This window comes from Schistocerca piceifrons, chromosome X (genome assembly GCF_021461385.2).
Source record: "Schistocerca piceifrons isolate TAMUIC-IGC-003096 chromosome X, iqSchPice1.1, whole genome shotgun sequence".
NCBI lineage: Eukaryota > Metazoa > Arthropoda > Insecta > Orthoptera > Acrididae > Schistocerca > Schistocerca piceifrons.
Window position 1 is genome coordinate 499,536,243 of NC_060149.1, and position 19,573 is coordinate 499,555,815.

The 19,573-nt window shown below is 45.4% G+C and overlaps 1 protein-coding gene across 1 annotated transcript in view; it reads right to left on the bottom strand.

Annotated features, from left to right (window-relative positions):
* LOC124723148 (translation initiation factor IF-2-like) overlaps window positions 1–19,573 on the bottom strand; it is a 62,289-nt gene that overhangs the window by 13,889 nt on the left and 28,827 nt on the right. Inside the window, exons 2-4 of the mRNA XM_047248338.1 lie at window positions 9,019–9,288; window positions 4,614–4,865; window positions 3,426–3,532 (exon numbers count right to left, since the gene is read on the bottom strand). Coding sequence (XP_047104294.1) covers window positions 3,426–3,532; window positions 4,614–4,865; window positions 9,019–9,288 — 629 coding nt within the window. The remainder of the gene's footprint in view (window positions 1–3,425; window positions 3,533–4,613; window positions 4,866–9,018; window positions 9,289–19,573) is intronic.

The window sequence follows — 19,573 nt, forward strand, 5'->3', positions numbered from 1 at the left end:
AGCATTTGTGCACCGCCGCCGTCAGTGTCAGCCAGTTTGCCGTGGCATACGGAGCTCCATCGCAGTCTTTAAGACTGGTAGCATGCCGCGACAGCGTGGACGTGAACCGTATGTGCAGCTGACGGACTTTGAACGAGGGCGTATAGTGGGCATGCGGGAGGCCGGGTGGACGTACCGCCGAATTGCTCAACACGTGGGGCGTGAGGTCTCCACAGTACATCGATGTTGTCGCCAGTGGTCGGCGGAAGGTGCACGTGTCCGTCGACCTGGGACCGGACCGCAGCGACGCACGGATGCACGCCAAGACCGTAGGATCCTACGCAGTGCCGTAGGGGACCGCACCGCCACTTCCCAGCAAATTAGGGACACTGTTGCTCCTGGGGTATCGGCGAGGACCATTCGCAACCGTCTCCATGAAGCTGGGCTACGGTCCCGCACACCGTTAGGCCGTCTTCCGCTCACGCCCCAACATCGTGTAGCTCGCCTCCAGTGGTGTCGCGACAGGCGTGAATGGAGGGACGAATGGAGACGTGTCGTCTTCAGCGATGAGAGTCGCTTCTGCCTTGGTGCCAATGATGGTCGTATGCGTGTTTGGCGCCGTGCAGGTGAGCGCCACAATCAGGAATGCATACGACCGAGGCACACGGGGCCAACACCCGGCATCATGGTGTGGGGAGCGATCTCCTACACTGGCCGTACACCACTGGTGATCGTCGAGGGGACACTGAATAGTGCACGGTACATCCAAACCGTCATCGAACCCATCGTTCTACCATTCCTAGACCGGCAAGGGAACTTGCTGTTCCAACAGGACAATGCACGTCCGCATGTATCCCGTGCCACCCAACGTGCTCTAGAAGGTGTAAGTCAACTACCCTGGCCAGCAAGATCTCCGGATCTGTCCCCCATTGAGCATGTTTGGGACTGGATGAAGCGTCGTCTCACGCGGTCTGCACGTCCAGCACGAACGCTGGTCCAACTGAGGCGCCAGGTGGAAATGGCATGGCGAGCCGTTCCACAGGACTACATCCAGCATCTCTACGATCGTCTCCATGGGAGAATAGCAGCCTGCATTGCTGCGAAAGGTGGATATACACTGTACTAGTGCCGACATTGTGCATGCTCTGTTGCCTGTGTCTATGTGCCTGTGGTTCTGTCAGTGTGATCATGTGATGTATCTGACCCCAGGAATGTGTCAATAAAGTTTCCCCTTCCTGGGACAATGAATTCACGGTGTTCTTATTTCAATTTCCAGGAGTGTATAAATATAGAAGTTCATGACAAATTACAAACCTCCGCCATCTCTCTCCCCACATCCACCACTGCTGGCGGCTCACCTCCAACTGCCCAACGCTACACGCTGTTCACATCCAGCTGCCCCTCTACAATGGCAGACAACAATGCAAACTAGCCACAGACTGCTCACAGCACAGCCAGTGATTTCATTTTCATACAGAGAGCGCTACGTGGCGGCGGCGTTACCAATATAAGAACCTAAACAGCCTACTTACATAAAGAAAACATAAACAGCCTACTTACACCCTGGATGTTGCTTATCTTGCTTATGGACTTCTCAGTTTGTATATTTTGTTTATTTTTTTTCATAGTTCCACACAACTTCTTCCTGTTTTCTCGATTGATCTGTGTTCAGTTTTTCAAGGCCTATCCACTTTGCCAACTTATAACTAAATCTGAGGGGGGTGCGATGGGGAGGTTCCCTTGTGAGGTCATTAGTCCCCTAGAACTTAGAACTAGTTAAACCTAACTAACCTAAGGACATCACACACATGCATGCCCGAGGCAGGATTCGAACCTGCGACCGTAGCGGTCTCGCGGTTCCAGACTGCAGCGCCTAGAACCGTACGGCCACTTCGGCCGGCGACACGCGTGCAGGGATGATGCGCCTGGCCACCAACAGGAACGGCGTTTTTGCGCCGTTGAACTGGAGACATCATTGACGCCCCGTGCTGCAAGTGTGTCGACAGCGAGTTGCAATCTACGGCGCAGTACATGGCCGTTCAGACTTCTGCTGTAGAGCGTCGTATCGTCTGCGTAAAGAGTGAGCTGTACGAGATCGATCTTCGGTGCGTCTGAGGTGTACGAGTACAGAGAACTGCGGCACGCCTGCAGTAATTAGACGAACGGTGGGCAAGATATTTGCAGCTCCCACGTTAAATGTCCATCCCTCGGCGTAGACACTGATGAGGTGAACGTGTGACGCTGGTATCCCAAGTTGAAGAAGTTTGAACAAGAGCCCACGGTACCCAAACTCACGTTTTCATTTTCCACTAGTATGTGAGATCTGATTAATCGATTCCCAGTGGACGAACTACGAGAAAAGATTAGACGGTACTAGGAACGAGACGTTATTGAGTATTAGATGTAAATGAGCATTTTTTTTAAAGAATGTGAGAAAATATGTATATTAAGCAATAGGATGCTAGTAGTAACATCTAAAGCCCAGCAGTAATGGACAGCACGGAACATACTGAATGAACAAAAGGAGCAAATAATGCTGACATCTGGAAAATTGTGCAACATAGGAGATACACTCATTACGCAAACGTAAAAACTGTTCGAACTAGATGATACTGAAAAGAACGTACCCCGCCTCCGATCCCTAAGGCACTGTAAAAATGTAGGCATTTTACCGGACGATGCAACGGAACCCAAGGCATGTCGTACAAGAACAGTGGAAGGTAAAGGCTATGAGATGAGATACACAACTTTTTCTCTTTACGAAAGGTGTTGCCGCAAATGAAAACCATTATCCGCAACGATAACTGCAGGTATGACGAGTATGAAAGGTAATTTAGTACGAAAATATACGTGACATCATTCTACATATCATGATATACACGAATAACCGATTGATTTGTAGATGGTCGTGAACATTAACCAAGATCTTTGAAATTTAATCTCAAGAATGAAAAACATAGCATGGAAGCTAAATGTGGTGGAGGGGGTCGAAGGGAAAAGTAATTATAGTGAGGAACCAGGTGCTGGGGAAAAAGAACAGTAACACAATTATATAAAAGTTATAATCTGCTGCCTGACAATCACTAGGTCCGATAAAATGACATCCTTAACTCAGCCACATTCTGTTCTCGCACGGAGAGACGGCCACTGAAAACATGAAAGTATTTGGATGCGAAGTTGCACAGCTTCCTTACATTTAGTACTGCAGTTTGTAAATTACGTGATCGAAATACCTGAAGAACTTCTCTTTCGTTGTAGGTGCAATGTGATGGACATAGTTTGGTAAAGAGTAGATGAAGCATTACCTCGGAAACTGTGGATAACTGCTTAAAGAATACCGACATAGTTCCAAAATAATTCCAAAACCCGCGTGACAATCGATACCGCAACCAAGACGGCGTTTGTGAGTGTATCAACGTTGTGTCATCTACAGTGCTGTTACTTACATCATGTGTATCGCTCTCGAACAATGGTATGGAATCGTCATATTCCACAATCAGGTCTTCGTCAGATCCCTGCGCCAACACCACATCAGCACTGCCTGCATTTTCACCTGAAAGGAGAAACAGAGACAATGTTCCAATAAAGAAACATTCTGCAAGTTCAGTCCGTTCTTTACATAAGCTGTACTCTATAAACTAACGCACATCTGACTTGGAGCTGCTAGTATGGATTGGACTATTAAAAGATAAGATCCGTGAAGTTGGTTTGCGATTCTTGATAGGTGCTTTGGTTGTACACATGTTGGAACAAAAGGGATAGGATTCGTTGCATCTTTTACAGGTGAGAGGAGATTTCAGATTAGAACAGTCTTTGTGAAGTTGTCAGTGTGGACAGGTGGGAAGGACTGAGGGTTCTTACATTTACTGGTGAAGTGATCACTATACAGTAGGCAATGGGGGCGCCGGATGGATTAGGACTGGCGAATCCTAGTTCAGTTGCATAGCGTTTGAAGTATAGGAAGGCTCCGCTATGGATTAGTATGGATTAGGTCGCCAGTGGTGTCTGCTGATTCGGTGAAAGGACTAAATAAGCATGGCTGTGGTTCTTATGAGTGCAAAATGATGCAAATTTCAAGATAGGGATTGGAATTTAATTCCCACACAACCTTTCTACGGTGATCTCAGGGTCTACCTAACTGACAACATCAATGAGGATCGGTGGGCAATGAGGCAAATGTGGTTTTGACCTGCAAGGGGACAGCAGGGTGAAGATGGCATGAGTACAAACAGGAGACCTACTGGCGTAGATTGTTGATGGGATTGGAATCAGTGGATTTTATGATAGCTGAGTTTCTCCTGGGAATTCTTTTGAAATAGAGTGTTTGATTATAGATTTCTTAGAGGAAAGTTTTTGGGTTTAGGAATTTGGCTTCTGATCTGGATAACAAAGGTTTATGTGTTTGGAAGATTTGGTTGAAAGTATCGGTAGCTGGATTATTGATGGACGGTTGAGAGGGAGTATTCTGGGTGGATGTTGCGACCATGTAGTCTGTAACCCCTTATCGTTTGAGATTTTAAGCCGTTTTGAAAAATGGGCGTGTGCGCTGTTACATTTCGGAGGCTTACTAGGGATATGGGATGGGGTTTATTGGACAGTGGAAGATAAGAGGTAAGTATCGATTCGAATGTTACCTAGAAACGGCAATTTCGGCACTGCGGAGATGATGATCTGTTCATTTGGTACTGCAGTAGAGGGTGCAGATGCTGGCGACAGTGGTGCTAATGGTGCTGTCTCTGGCAGAGATGCTGGTGGTGTTGGTGGCTGTGTTGATATTGGCGGTAGTGGTGGTTCAGCTGATGTCTTGGGCTGTTCAGCTGCTGCTGCCGCCAATGGTGCCGATGCCGCTGATGGTGCCAATGCCGCCAATGCACAGTGGTCTGGATCTGAAAAAAAGTGATAGTTACTGAATAAGTTGACTATTATAGAATCTTGTAGAGGAGGCTCTAGTGCATGTTACTTAACTAGGAAAGTAGCGTATCTTTGATACTCGAGACGCTACGTTAGCTCAAAGTTACTGTTCTCGGCACAGCGTTAACGAGAGGTAATGACTCATAAATATCACCCTTATTGGAAGCGTGTGTAACTTTTTACTCAGTTTTGTTTGATTGAGGGTAGTAGGGTAGGTATGTAGAATACTCGTATTAGCGTATATCATGTTTTCATTGACTTACACTACAGCGTGTTAGAAATCCATGTCAAATATGTGACTATGAAATGATCTATCTCGTAAAACTAAAATTAGAAAAACAGATATGTATTCAGCGTTATTCAGGAATTTTCGTCGTGACGCTTTTAACCTATTCTGATTTGTAGTAGAACGTGAAAGTAATTTCTGACCTTCTCTGTCTCTCTACTTGTGACGTTAGAAATACACGACGCCGAGGCACACTGGGCAGTTGTTTCGATAGGATATGTCGACTGCTACTACACTGTTGCGTTTCTTTATCATTTCAATATACACTATTTGATCAAAAGTATCCGGTTACCCCAAAAAACATACGTTTTTTCATATTAGGTGCATTGTGCTGCCACCTATTGCCATGTACTCCATATCAGCGACCTCAGTAGTCATTACGCATTGTAAGAGAGCAGAATTGGGTGCTCTGTGGAACTCACAGACTTCGACCGTGAGTTCACTCGTGTCATACGTCTCTACACGAGATTTCCACACTCCTAAACATTCCTAGGTCCACTATTTCCGATGTGATAGTGAAGTGGAAACGTGAAGGGCCACAAAAGCATACAGGCTGACCTCGCCTGTTGACTGACAGAGACCGCGGACAGTTGAAGAGGGTTGTAATGTGTAATAGGCAGACATCTATCCAGACCATCACACAGAAATTCCAAACTGCATCAGGGTGCAATGCAAGTACTATGACCGTGAGGCGGAATGTGATAAAACTTGGTTTTCAAGGTCGAGCGGTTGCTCATAAGCCACACATCACGCCGTAAATGCCAAACGACGCCTCGCTTGCTGAAAGGAATGTAATCATTTTACGATTGAAGAGTGGAAAAACGTTGTGTGGAGTGACAAATCACGGTAAACAATGTCGTGATCCGATGGCAGGGTGTGGGTATGGCGAATGCCCGATGAACCTCATCTGCCAGCGTGCGTTGTGCCATCAGCAGAATTCAGAGGCGGTGGTGTTATGGTGTGGTCGTGTTTTCCAAAGTGTTCAAATGTGTGTGAATTCCTAAGGGACCAAACTGCTGAGATCATCGGTCCCTACCCTTACACACTACTTAAACTAAATTATGCTAAGAACAACACACACACCCATGCCCGAGGGAGGACTCGAACCTCCGGCGGGAGGAGCGGCGCAATCCGTGACATGGCGCCTCAAACCTCGCGGCCACTCCGCGCGGTGTGTTTATCATGGAGGGGGGCTTGCACCCCTTGTTGTTTTACGTGGCACTGTCGCAGCACAGGCCTACAATGATGTTTTAAGCCCCTTTCTGCTTCCAACTGTTGAAGAGCAATTCGGAGATGGCGATTGCATCTTTCGATTTGTTCATAATGCACGGCCTTTGGAGGAGTGGTTACACGACATTCCTGTAATGGACTGGCTCGCATAGAGTCTGACCTGACTCCCACAGAACACCTCTGGGATGTTTCCAGAATGAGATTTTTCACTCTGCAGGGGAGTATGCGCTGGTATTAAACTTCCTGAGGTCATCGGTCCCTAGGCTCTCGGTCCGGCACACAGTTTGATCTGCCAGGAAGTTTCATCTTTGGGATGTTTTGTAATGCCGACTTCGTGCCAGGCCTCACCGACTGATATCGAAGCCTCTCCTCAGTGCAGCACTCCTTGAAGAATGGGCTGCCATTGCCCAAGAAACCTTCCAGCACCTGATTGAACATATGCCTGCGAGAATGGAAGCTGTCATCATGGCTAAGGGTGGGCAAACATTATATCGAAGTCCACCATTAACGATGGAGGGCGCCACGAACTTGTAAGTCATTTTCAGACAGGTGTCCGGATACTTTTGATCACATAGTGTATATATACCAGATTATTTATTTTAACGTGTCTTTAAATTTTTATCATTTTTGTAAAATAGCTGCCAATTCGAATACAGCGATAACTAGTACATTGAAACCAGAAACCACGGAATGGAAGAAGCATGGTTGACCAAATATGGAGTTCAATCAAGAAACAGATTGAAGCAAAAGAAGACAAGCCTCTGATTAATATAACAGGAGTTGTCGCTGGCTAATCAAATGAGCCTTTGTTACTCCATTGCCACTAAAGTTCCCAGTATTCTCAATGAAACCTTGACAAAGTCACCATTGCACACTGATAAATAAAAATCAGCGTAAAAATATCAGCAACACACACAGTAGTAAAACGTCTGCCGATGACGCATTTTCCGAAGTCGATGACGTAAAGTTATGTAAATACTAGTACATGATTATTAGGAATTCAATGAAAAAACACAATGCTCTTATCTAACCCACTTACGAAAAATTGGTAGAAGCTGAATTCGGTGTCACCTATCAGAGATATACATAATCGAACTCGTTCCAAAGTCAAAGTACAAATACACTTAAATCACATCAGAAAGCATTTTATATGTTCAATGTCAGGTTGATTTAAAAATAGGATTTAGGTAGTTCTTCGGCACAGCGAACACAAACAAAAGTTACCAATGGAAGTGATACGGACGTTACTGTTTATTACATCATTGGTTCTACTGCATCTAGACAGTCTATTACAAAAAAGGTAGTGATACGGAGAAATCCTACCATTTGTCACTTCGTTTTCGTAGACCAACAAGGCTACAATTTTTATATGGAAACACAGAGTCTACTTCAAATGACAAAAAATATATTGACGATCAGATTGTGTCACTAGTTCGTTTCAAATCATTTGCGATTGTAAAGTAATAATAATTCATTATCAAATAGTTTTCGCAGCGAACTTTTACATCATCCATGCGTTTCTACCAGTGTGTAGCAAACATCTAAACATTTTAATAATCTCGATTTTGTAAAAAATATAGTGATACATGTTTCCAATATACGTTAGGGATTATCAGCCTTACATACCTACATTCGTTGCTTTCAGTGTTTACTTCACCTTGGATATAAACTTGCGAGTAAAAAAATTGGCAGTTGCGATCAACGGAAGACAAAAATCGTTTTGAGATTAGGGAAAAAACAATTCACAAGGGGTTTCAAAGGCAGCTAGGGCTTCTTGTTGATCGATGAAAGGCTGGGTATAGGAACTCCAACGACAGCAACACTGCTCGTCATTTTTTTCAGTAATCATCAGTGTTGCACAAATCCCGGGGCTGGACGAAGATTCCGTTCACGTTTCGCGTTATCTTGAAGGTCGTGCCGTGTGCCTATAAGTTGAGCTTCGAAAAATTTAAAAAACCGTTGTCGTGATACTGTGAAAGTGTACGTAGACAAGTTCCCTTGGTATTACGTGTATATGACAGTTCATAAAGTCCTGCTGCACGGTGCCTAGACAACAGAATCAAGAATATTGCGAGAAGGTTAGTTATCTGAAATTTCTCAGGAAACTGTAAGTAAGGCCAAAACAAATATCGTGCAGGGTTATCCAGGAAAAATTCAAGCACAAATTCAATGGAAGATGTGTTACGTTGCTTCCCGGTATCTTCAGATCCACTTGTTTTGAGCATGAGCAAAATTAAACCCAGAAACAGTAAAAAATTGTCAACGGACGCCCCAGAGCTTTTGCTTTTTCCTGATGATGAGTATGAAAAATTTCTTACAAATTCCTGATAAGTATGATACGGACTTTGATTTGAAATTTGATAACTATCCCGACACTGAGAGCGGGTGATTTGTATTATGTTTTCTGATTTACATTTTTTAAAGTGTACATATTATTACATAATAGCTGGTATGTTAACAGTTTTCAAAATATTATAAACATTACTTATCATTTTTAATTTTGAAACTATAATATGAAGTTTCTAATCAGCGACCTCAAAAACCTTATATAAAAATTCAGGTTTAAATCTAAAGCTTTTTCTATTTTTGGTCAACTCTTCTGACATACAGACCATTGTGTGATGCCTGTGATGCCACCGATGGCTGCAATGTCACTGACGAAGTACCGGACGGTGACGAAGGGCCGGACGCTGACAAAGGGCAGGACGCAGATGGACTGGACCCTGACGATGGGCCGGACCCTGATGATGGGCCAGACCCTGATGATGGGCCACATCCTGCAGATCCTGATGATGGGCTGGACCCTGCTGATGGGCCGGACCCTGCTGATGGGCCGGACTCTGACGCTGTGGCTGATCCTGTTGCTTCTTTTGTTCTTGCGGCTGAAAATTTCAAAGTTCTGGTTACATTATGCTGTAAGAGAAACAACCGCACAACCACAATTAACATGCAAGTGAACAATAGATGAGAACATAGACACAAGCACAGAAGCAATTCATGTACTGATACCAGCAGTTACTGACGACCAGTGAGCACAAGATGAGAGACATCTAGCCAAAACCAGAAGGTGACCATGATGGAAAGTAGCCAGAGAAGTAGAAGAACGTAAATTAGATCTCAAAAGCGAGAAAATGCACTCTCAAACATACATCCATTGAAAAAGAACGTTCTTGTGCTACAACGCATGGAGGGAATGGGCCAACACAGCCTCTCCCGGCGTAAATCTGTAGTAGTAAGCAATTTTACCTAAAATTCCTTAGGTTCTTTGACATTTGTAGTGCGAGGCAGAACTGTGACTGTAGCGATATGATAACATGGAGGATTAACACCTTTCCAAGCAATCTCAAACTCCAACTACAATACGAATGTTTGAGGAGAGATTAATGTTTAACGTCCCGCAGACAACAAGGTCATTAGAGACGGAGAACACGCTCGGATCAGGGAAGGATGCGGAAGGAAATCGGCCGTGCCTTTTCAAAGGGAAGATCCCAGAATTTGCCTAAAGAAATTTAGGGGAATCTCGGAAAACATAAATCAGTATGGACGGACGCGGGTTTGAACCATCGTCTTCCCGAATGCGAGTCCAGTGCGCTAACCAATGCGTCACCTCGCTCGGTCATGTTTGAAAAAGCTGACTTGGTCAAGTTGCATATCCACTCTGCAGTATGTAAGACCATGAACAAGGGACGTAAATTACGTAAATTCTCGTTCATGGATGAACTCATCACGACGACGTCATCGAGGTAATTGATGGACTCTGGAATGGACAACATCAGTCGTTCCAAGAAACGCTGAAAAATCGCCGGGGGCGCTAGCCACACCGAACGAGAGGTGCTGATATAGGTACAACCCGAGGCGCGTGTTAATTACAAGGAACTGTTTAGAATCCTCAGATAAATCAGTTTTGAAGAAAAGCTTTCTGCTAGCGAGTTTAGCCAATAACTCGTCCGGATGGACCAAAGGTTGGGTGTCAATAGTAGACTGAGTGTCAACTGAAACTTTAAAGCCAGCTCAAAGGCGAACCTGACAGGTAGGTTTCTTAATAGTCACGAGACGTAAACAACTTACTCGATGTAATAGACTGTCCAATTCTAATTTAACTTGATCACGCAAAACCACTTGAATACGACGCGCAAGGGAAAAGCGCGGCCGCCCAGTACGTTTCAGAGTAATGTGGACTTCAAAATCAGTGGCCCGACCTAAACCATCCGACAAAAGGGACGAATGAAAAAACCAAAAGTACTGAAAGCATCCAGACCGAACAAATTTGAGATACCAGCATAAATCTACTACCAAAATGTCAAGGAACTAACGACAATTTATATAAGGTGGGCGGCGTAAACTGCCCCACAATTTGAATATGCGGCTCGTTGTAACTCACCAAATGTCGAGTAACTGGAGACAACGACGGAGATCCAAAATCCACAGAAGTTTATAAGTTCAGTAAAATCATGGCTGCACCCATGTCCACTTGTAGTGGGGGAATTTGCCCATCACTCGCACTGCGATAAATAGTTTTTTGTTATGATTCTTAAGCATTAGAGACAACTGACACATGTGACCATTTCTACAGGAAGGTGCTGAGGACGACCCGCAGACGCTGTATGTCTTCTTTCCTACAGTTGTTGCACGTCGCTCAGTGCTTAGATCACGCGGCCCAAACATGTTGCGCGATACAGTGTGGGGAAGACGGGCGCTCGGCGGAGCGCTGCCGTTGCTGTCGTTTTTGGCATGTCGATGTCTGACGGCCAGCAGCAGGAGTCACCGAGACGGTGTCACACTAAGCCTCAATCTGGTCACTAGCAGCACGAGATACCTCGAAAGATTGAGCAATATTTAACACTTCTGCCAAAGATGACTTCTAGTGCGTGTTGACGCACCTCCTTGTCAGGAGCCAACCGATTGAAGGCGTCACTAACCATAGAATCATCACGGGAGTCGTGATGAACATCGGTAGCAATCTGCGACCGAGTTCGACCGCCCAAGCGCGGTAGTACTTGTGGACAACGATAGAACTTTACAAGTTGGCATTTACGGTGAACCAACACTTTTTGTCGAACGGAAGCGACTCGGGTCCCTGGACCGGGGATAGCTGGCACAACAATTGGTAGATCCGAGCAGAAATACACTCCTGGAAATGGAAAAAAGAACACATTGAAACCGGTGTGTCAGACCCACCATACTTGCTCCGGACACTGCGAGAGGGCTGTACAAGCAATGATCACACGCACGGCACAGCGGACACACCAGGAACCGCGGTGTTGGCCGTCGAATGGCGCTAGCTGCGCAGCATGTGTGCACCGCCGCCGTCAGTGTCAGCCAGTTTGCCGTGGCATACGGAGCTCCATCGCAGACTTTAACACTGGTAGCATGCCGCGACAGCGTGGACGTGAACCGTATGTGCAGTTGACGGACTTTGAGCGAGGGCGTATAGTGGGCATGCGGGAGGCCGGGTGGACGTACCGCCGAATTGCTCAACACGTGGGGCGTGAGGTCTCCACAGTACATCGATGTTGTCGCCAGTGGTCGGCGGAAGGTGCACGTGCCCGTCGACCTGGGACCAGACCGCAGCGACGCACGGATGCACGCCAAGACCGTAGGATCCTACGCAGTGCCGTAGGGGACCGCACCGCCACTTCCCAGCAAATTAGGGACACTGTTGCTCCTGGGGTATCGGCGAGGACCATTCGCAACCGTCTCCATGAAGCTGGGCTACGGTCCCGCACACCGTTAGGCCATCTTCCGCTCACGCCCCAACATCGTGCAGCCCGCCTCCAGTGGTGTCACGACAGGCGTGAATGGAGGGACGAATGGAGACGTGTCGTCTTCAGCGATGAGAGTCGCTTCTGCCTTGGTGCCAATGATGGTCGTATGCGTGTTTGGCGCCGTGCAGGTGAGCGCCACAATCAGGACTGCATACGACCGAGGCACACAGGGCCAACACCCGGCATCATGGTGTGGGGAGGGATCTCCTACACTGGCCGTACACCACTGGTGATCGTCGAGGGGACACTGAATAGTGCACGGTACATCCAAACCGTCATCGAACCCATCGTTCTACCATTCCTAGACCGGCAAGGGAACTTGCTGTTCCAACAGGACAATGCACGTCCGCATGTATCCCGTGCCACCCAACGTGCTCTAGAAGGTGTAAGTCAACTACCCTGGCCAGCAAGATCTCCGGATCTGTCCCCCATTGAGCATGTTTGGGACTGGATGAAGCGTCGTCTCACGCGGTCTGCACGTCCAGCACGAACGCTGGTCCAACTGAGGCGCCAGGTGGAAATGGCATGGCGAGCCGTTCCACAGGACTACATCCAGCATCTCTACGATCGTCTCCATGGGAGAATAGCAGCCTGCATTGCTGCGAAAGGTGGATATACACTGTACTAGTGCCGACATTGTGCATGCTCTGTTGCCTGTGTCTATGTACCTGTGGTTCTGTCAGTGTGATCATGTGATGTATCTGACCCCAGGAATGTGTCAATAAAGTTTCCCCTTCCTGGGACAATGAATTCACGGTGTTCTTATTTCAATTTCCAGGAGTGTACAAGAAAGAAACAAGGCGTTACGTATGTTTGTATCAGTGACATCAGGTGTTACCACAGCTGCTTCTCGTAAGCCTATTAGTCTTCGGCCGTATCCACGTAAGGGAGAAATGGCGGTGGGTAAGCCGTCGGCGTGAAAGACTCACTAGGCAGTGCTCCCGACAGGTTTGAGGTAGCAACCGCCAGAGCCTGCTGCTGCTGCTACTCGAGGAGAGATTGAAGCACTGCCCCCATGGACAGAAGAACCGAAGGAGGAACTAAACAAACTGAGCACGTGGAAGTGAGAACCTTATTCATAGTCAGTTCTGTCGTCAACACTGTGGCCACACTGAACCAATGATAATTCTTGATCCACATACAAGTGAACAATAGTTGAGAACATGCACGTAAACATGCCCTCCGGTAGACGGCGCTGCAGATAGTTCTCCGTGAATACAACTCATGGGGTCCACCACAGGTCGCCGCTGATGGCCGGCCCAAGCAGTTGCTGCTGCTGGAATATTCGAAGAGTAGCGTGCCGGTGCCTGGTGTCGAGGCCTGTATTAAGTACACGGCTATAGCAGTTAACGCTTTATACACTGAGGAAAACAGAGAGGGGTGGGAGGATGTCAAAGTACGACAACGATGTGAGGGCAGTGGCTGTGATTGAACTGTTTGTACATGAGACGGTGCTACCATCCCACGTCGTTCTTCGTGTAACACGTCTGAGTGGAACAATGTGTCAGAGGCGGGCGGTAGCGACTATGGTGACGACTACGACGACGGGGGAGATTCCTTTAACCGGCTTCAGCGGGGCGGCGATTCCCGGTCTTAAGGCGGTTAGATTACGCCTGGCAGTGGCGATATCTTCCAACAACGGTCCACCAGAAGACCGGAGGCACCAGGTGACCAGTGGCAGCGACGTTGACGACGACTTCTTCGAACAGTGCTAGAAAAACCGTGAATCCACTTGTTTCTCGTGCACATTCATACGGCCCCTTGTAAAATCTTGACACCATGTCTGACATTTCACTAACACAGCGTACCTGCCCCATATAGTAGGCACAACTCCTGAGCACTCTGAGTAACCATTTTGTAAGTCAAAATTGTCTGCTATCGCTAAAAGCCAGATGATAATTAAGTAACGATAGTTACATTTATGACATCCCAAAAAACGACACATGTTACTGTACTCCTGCAACCTGATTCAGAGCTGCAAACATTTAACTGTAACTAAACGGCTCTTTCTTTCGAATAGGCTTCGTACAAGCATTTCTTTCACGATCCTTCCGTGAACAGAACGGTAACAAGTGTTAATGTCTAGCACAATGAACGTATTTTGGGCTATGTTGAAGAGTATAAATGTTGACATAAAGCGCTAAAACATGGATCCCAAACGGGGAGATGGTCTGTGCGAATAGCGCCATAATTGTTGAGGTACATACCTGCAATATCAGCTACTATATGTCGCCAAGTTTGTGGGATCACCGGGACACGAGTCGGTCATCAGCTGCTAACGAGTGGCTAAAATGGCTCTGAGCACTATGGGACTTAACTTCTGAGGTCATCAGTCCCCTAGAACTTAGAACTACTTGAACCTAACTAACCTAAGGACATCACACACATCCATGCCCGAGGCAGGATTCGAACCTGCGACCGTAGCGGTCGCGCGGTTCCAGACTGTAGCGACTAGAACCGCTCGGCCACTCCAGCCGGCTGTTAAAGAGTATGGGGTGCGTTTGTCTCAGTACAGTTCTGGCAGAAATGTATTCTTGAAACCCCACGTTCAAATCAGTGGTAATCCAACTTTCAGCAGATAGTCGTATGGAACTGCAGGGGCGACGCGAATTCCGCTTGACAGACACTTCTGGTCGTTGTGTGTGCCGCTTAATGTATGTAGAGACATAGTCTTTTCGATATTTTAGATCCATCCTACACAATTTTTATCTCGGAAATCCGAGTTCTTGTGTAATCTTTTATATGCTATGACTCAAGCGTCTAGTACCATCAGCCCACGTTCAGAGTCGGTTAAGGAGCACGCCGTCATGACATTCACTGCACACTTGCCTGTAACTAATTTCTTGGATATCGCACAATGCGATATATCTAGTAATAACGTTCGGCCACCATACACAGTATATCCTCAGTGGGATAGCTCTACTGCAACGTTTAACCACCCAGCTCAATAGAGACACGAGACATTGATAATGTTGACAATTTTAGACCTATTTCTATGCCATCGGTGTTTGCTAAAGTTATCGAGAAGGTTGTATATACAAGGTTACTGGAGCATTTAAATTCACATAATTTGATGTCAAATGTTCAGTTTGGTTTTAGAAATGGTTTAACAACTGAAAATGCTATATTCTCTTTTCTCTGAGAGGTTTTGGACGGATTAAATAAAAGGTTGCGAACGCTAGGTGTTTTCTTTGATTTAACGAAGGCTTTTGACTGTGTTGACCACAAAATATTACTGCAGAAGTTGGACCATTATGGAGTAAGGGGAGTAGCTTACAATTGGTTCGCCTCTTACTTTAAGAACAGAAAGCAGAGGGTAATTCTCCGCAATATTGAGAGTGGTAGTGATGTTCAGTCCCAATGGGGCACTGTTAAGTGGGGCGTTCCCCAAGGGTCGGTGCTGGGGCCACTGCTGTTTCTTATTTATATAAATGATATGCCTTCTAGTATTACAGGTGATTCAAAAATATTTCTGTTTGCTGACGACACCAGCTTGATAGTGAAGGATCTTGTGTGTAATATTGAAACAGTAGCTCATGAAATAAGTTCGTGGCTTGTGGAAAATAATTTAATGCTAAATCACAGTAAGACTCAGTTTTTACAGTTTCTAACTCACAATTCAACAAGAACCAATATTTTGATGAGACAGAATGGGAATATTATAAGCGAGACGGAACAGTTCAAATTCCTAGGCGTTCGGATAGATAGTAAGCTGTTGTGGAAAGCCCATGTCCAGGATCTTGTTCAGAAGCTAAATGCTGCTTTACTTACCATTAGAACAGTATCTGAAATAAGTGACACTTAAACACGAAAAGTAGTCTACTTCGCATATTTTCATACGCTTATGTCGTATGGTATTATTTTTTGGGGTAATTCTTCTGATTCAAAAAGGATATTTTTGGCTCAAAAACGGGCTGTTTGAGCTATATGTGGTGTAAGTTCGAGAACCTCTTGTCGACCCCTATTCAAAAACCTGGGAATTCTGACATTGCCCCCACAGTATATATTTTCTTTAATGTCGTTTGTTGTTAGCAATATTAGCCTATTCCCAAGAGTTAGCAGCTTTCACTCAGTTATTACTAGGCAGAAATCAAATCTGCATGTAGAATGCACTTCCTTGACTCTTGTGCAGAAAGGAGTGCAGTATTCCGCTGCATCCATTTTCAATAAGCTACCACAAGAACTCAAAAATCTTAGCAGTAGCCCAAACTCTTTTAAGTCTAAACTGAAGAGTTTCCTCATGGCTCACTCCTTGTATTCTGTCGAGGAGCTCCTGGAAGAGCTAAAAAATTAAGCAAATTCCAGTGTTACATTGTTGATTTTCTTCATTTAAACTTACGACTTGTCACCTGAATATGTTTTTTTTATATTTCATTTTATCTGTTTCTAATATCGTGTTATAATTTCATGTATTGACTCGATCAATGACCATGGAGACTTCTCCTTATTTTGGTCCCACGGATCAATAAATAAATAAATAAAATCGTGGAACGCTGTGCACTAGAGAGACAACGGATGCTATAACTTCAATTACAAAAGAAAAAAAACCTGTATGAACAACGTTCCTAGGATATGAATGAGTCGTCTTCGTCTTCAGTTCAACATTATCCAGCCTCAGGACAGGTAGGGACGTTTATAGTACTTCTCCACTTTCACCAATTGTTCTTTTGTGACTGTTTTTATTCCATATTCCTTCTTGGTAAACTGATCTCGACTGAATCAACAAATTGGCTACCATGATTCGTTTTGGGATCCTGCCATCGTAAATTCTCTTAAAATGTCAAAATCATTGTATTCAACTCCTCTCAGGTCTATCACTCAACTTTTCTACTCCTATTTCCTTCCTATCATGTTATTTCTCACTCTGACTCTCCTCGTTTTCCCTAATATATTTCTGAGGGATTTCATTTCCGAAGATTGGACTTCACATTCCTGTCTTCTTGTCATACCCCAGATCTCCGTTGCAGATGTTAATATGGGTGTAAAGTACGTATTATATAGCACTTACTTTGGCACTTCTTTACTCAGACTAAGTCCCTCACACATTAGTAAAATTCATTGTACTTGTGTACCCTTCTGCTAATTCCATCCTCCATCCTTCCACGTGGCGAAATAGAATTTAGCGTGGCATATTCGTTGTAGCTTTAGGAGATTCTGGAGATAAAGCTCCCTCAACGATTACCTGATTCTCTTGCAAGCGACTACATAACACAGTGTGTAATTTCATGTTTAAATGTCATCTTCTAACATTGTTTTAGGGAGGTGTGTCCAGAAGGTTCAAATGGTTCAAATGGCTCTGAGCAATATGGGACTTAACTTCTAAGGTTATCAGTCCCCTAGAACTCAGAACTACTTAAATCTAACTAACCTAAGGACATAACACACATCCATGCCCGAGGCAGGATTCGAACCTGCGACCGTAGCGGTCGCGCGGTTCCAGACTGTAGCGCCTAGAACCGCTCGGCCACCCCGGCCGGCGACGAAACAGAGGCCAGTACACTAACCACTGCATGTTTTACTTAGCCCATAAGTAATGGTTATGAAGTTAAGTCTGCTAGAAACTCTCAGTGAAGGTTTCATTTGTAATCTGGCCTTCGGTTGTCCTTCGAAATGTTATACGGTGTGCTGTGCACTGCGACTCTAATACATTCCTGTCGTGTTTCGCACTGAACAGGAAGCACTAATCTGTGGTTTTCAGAAAGGACGAATCTCGGTGACAGGTGCCAATAAAACTATTAATGAAATCCTTGACAGTTTGCATTCATGTTGCCCTCTGCTCTTTCGTGAACATGTACGGCAGGAATGGAGAACAGAATATTTCAACATAATATCAGTCTAAAGTCAGTTTGTATCTAAGTTGCTATTTAATAGACAGTAATTAAGTTTTTCGATGTGTTGTACATCTTTGGTGTATTTCTTATTTGGCTGTAATTATAAACACTGTTTTCTCCATCTTTCTCATTTCATTCTCATCTCGTATCACTCATTTTAACACACAGGAAATAGATGTAGAAAAATATTATGTCGCGAGACTCATCGAGAGATGCTACGTCATTGCCGCCGCTCACCGGGTTTTTGACCAGTGTGGCGCTAATAAAAACCAGAAACTAACAGCAGAGGAGAATTTCTATACACAAAAATCAGAAGCAAATGTAAAGAGAAATACATAACCGCATCCAATAAAACGCTATTTACTGCACTTAATGAATTACACAAAGCCGCTTTCCAAAAACACGTGCCTTTCCAACCCCCTCCCCTCTCTCTCTGCCGGCCGGAGTGGCCGAGCGGTTAAAGGCGCTACAGTCTGGAACCGCACGACCGCTACGGTCGCAGGTTCCAATCCTGCCTCGGGCATGGATGTGTGTGATGTCCTTAGGTTAGTTAGGTTTAAGTAGTTCTAGGTTCTAGGGGACTTATGACCACAGCAGTTGAGTCCCATAGTGCTCAGAGCCATTTTTGAACCTCTCTCTCTCTATCGTTCTCATTCTCCCTCTCTTGCTCTCTCTCTCTCTCTCTCTCTTTCACACACACACACACACACACACACACACACACACACACACACCAACAAATTCCACCATCAGAAGCAGCACACAAACTTGCACTAAATATTTGGAAATAGTGCCACACAGGACAAAACCAAAACGATGAATAAGTGACCAGCGACAATAATATAGCATCTCTCGATTAGTATGGTGAAATGAGGTTATTCGTCGTCTCTTTCGTGTGTGAAAACGTGTGATACTAGTTGAGAGTGAAATGAGAAATGTAGGAAAACCAGTGTATATACACTGCAGGAAAAAGTACGCACTATTACATGATTTCAATTCACTCAAGATTTATTGTTGCGCATGAGTGAATCTGGAGTACCTGAAATAATTACATTTTTAAAACAGTAGCACAAGCGGTTCTGAGGTTTCAAATATCGACCCATGCTGCAACACTGGTGTAGCCTCCAAGGGCGGCAATGGAGGAGCTCACTCTGGCATCCAGTTGATAGTGCAGATGGCGAACACTGACCTGCGATACGTTATGCCACACCTGCTCGACCTGCTCACGTAATTCTCTAAGAGTTGTTGGCTGACGAGTCGCACCAGTCACTTCTCGCCCCATCGTATCCCAAACGTGCTCGATTGGAGACAAGTACGGAGATCGCGTTAGTCAGGGAAGTTGCTGCATGTTTTGCAGAGCGCTTTCAGCTTCAGGGGCAGTGTGTGGGCAAGAATTACCCTGTTGTAACAAAACATCATCTTCCTGTTGCAATAACGCCAAAAGAATGGGTCTAACAACATTCTGCACGTACCGAGCGTTTGTTAGCGTCCCCTCCAGAAACACCTGAGGTGTGCACCAGTTATAGCTTATCGCAGCTGGGACCATGAGGCCTCGGCCGTGGCCGGTGTGT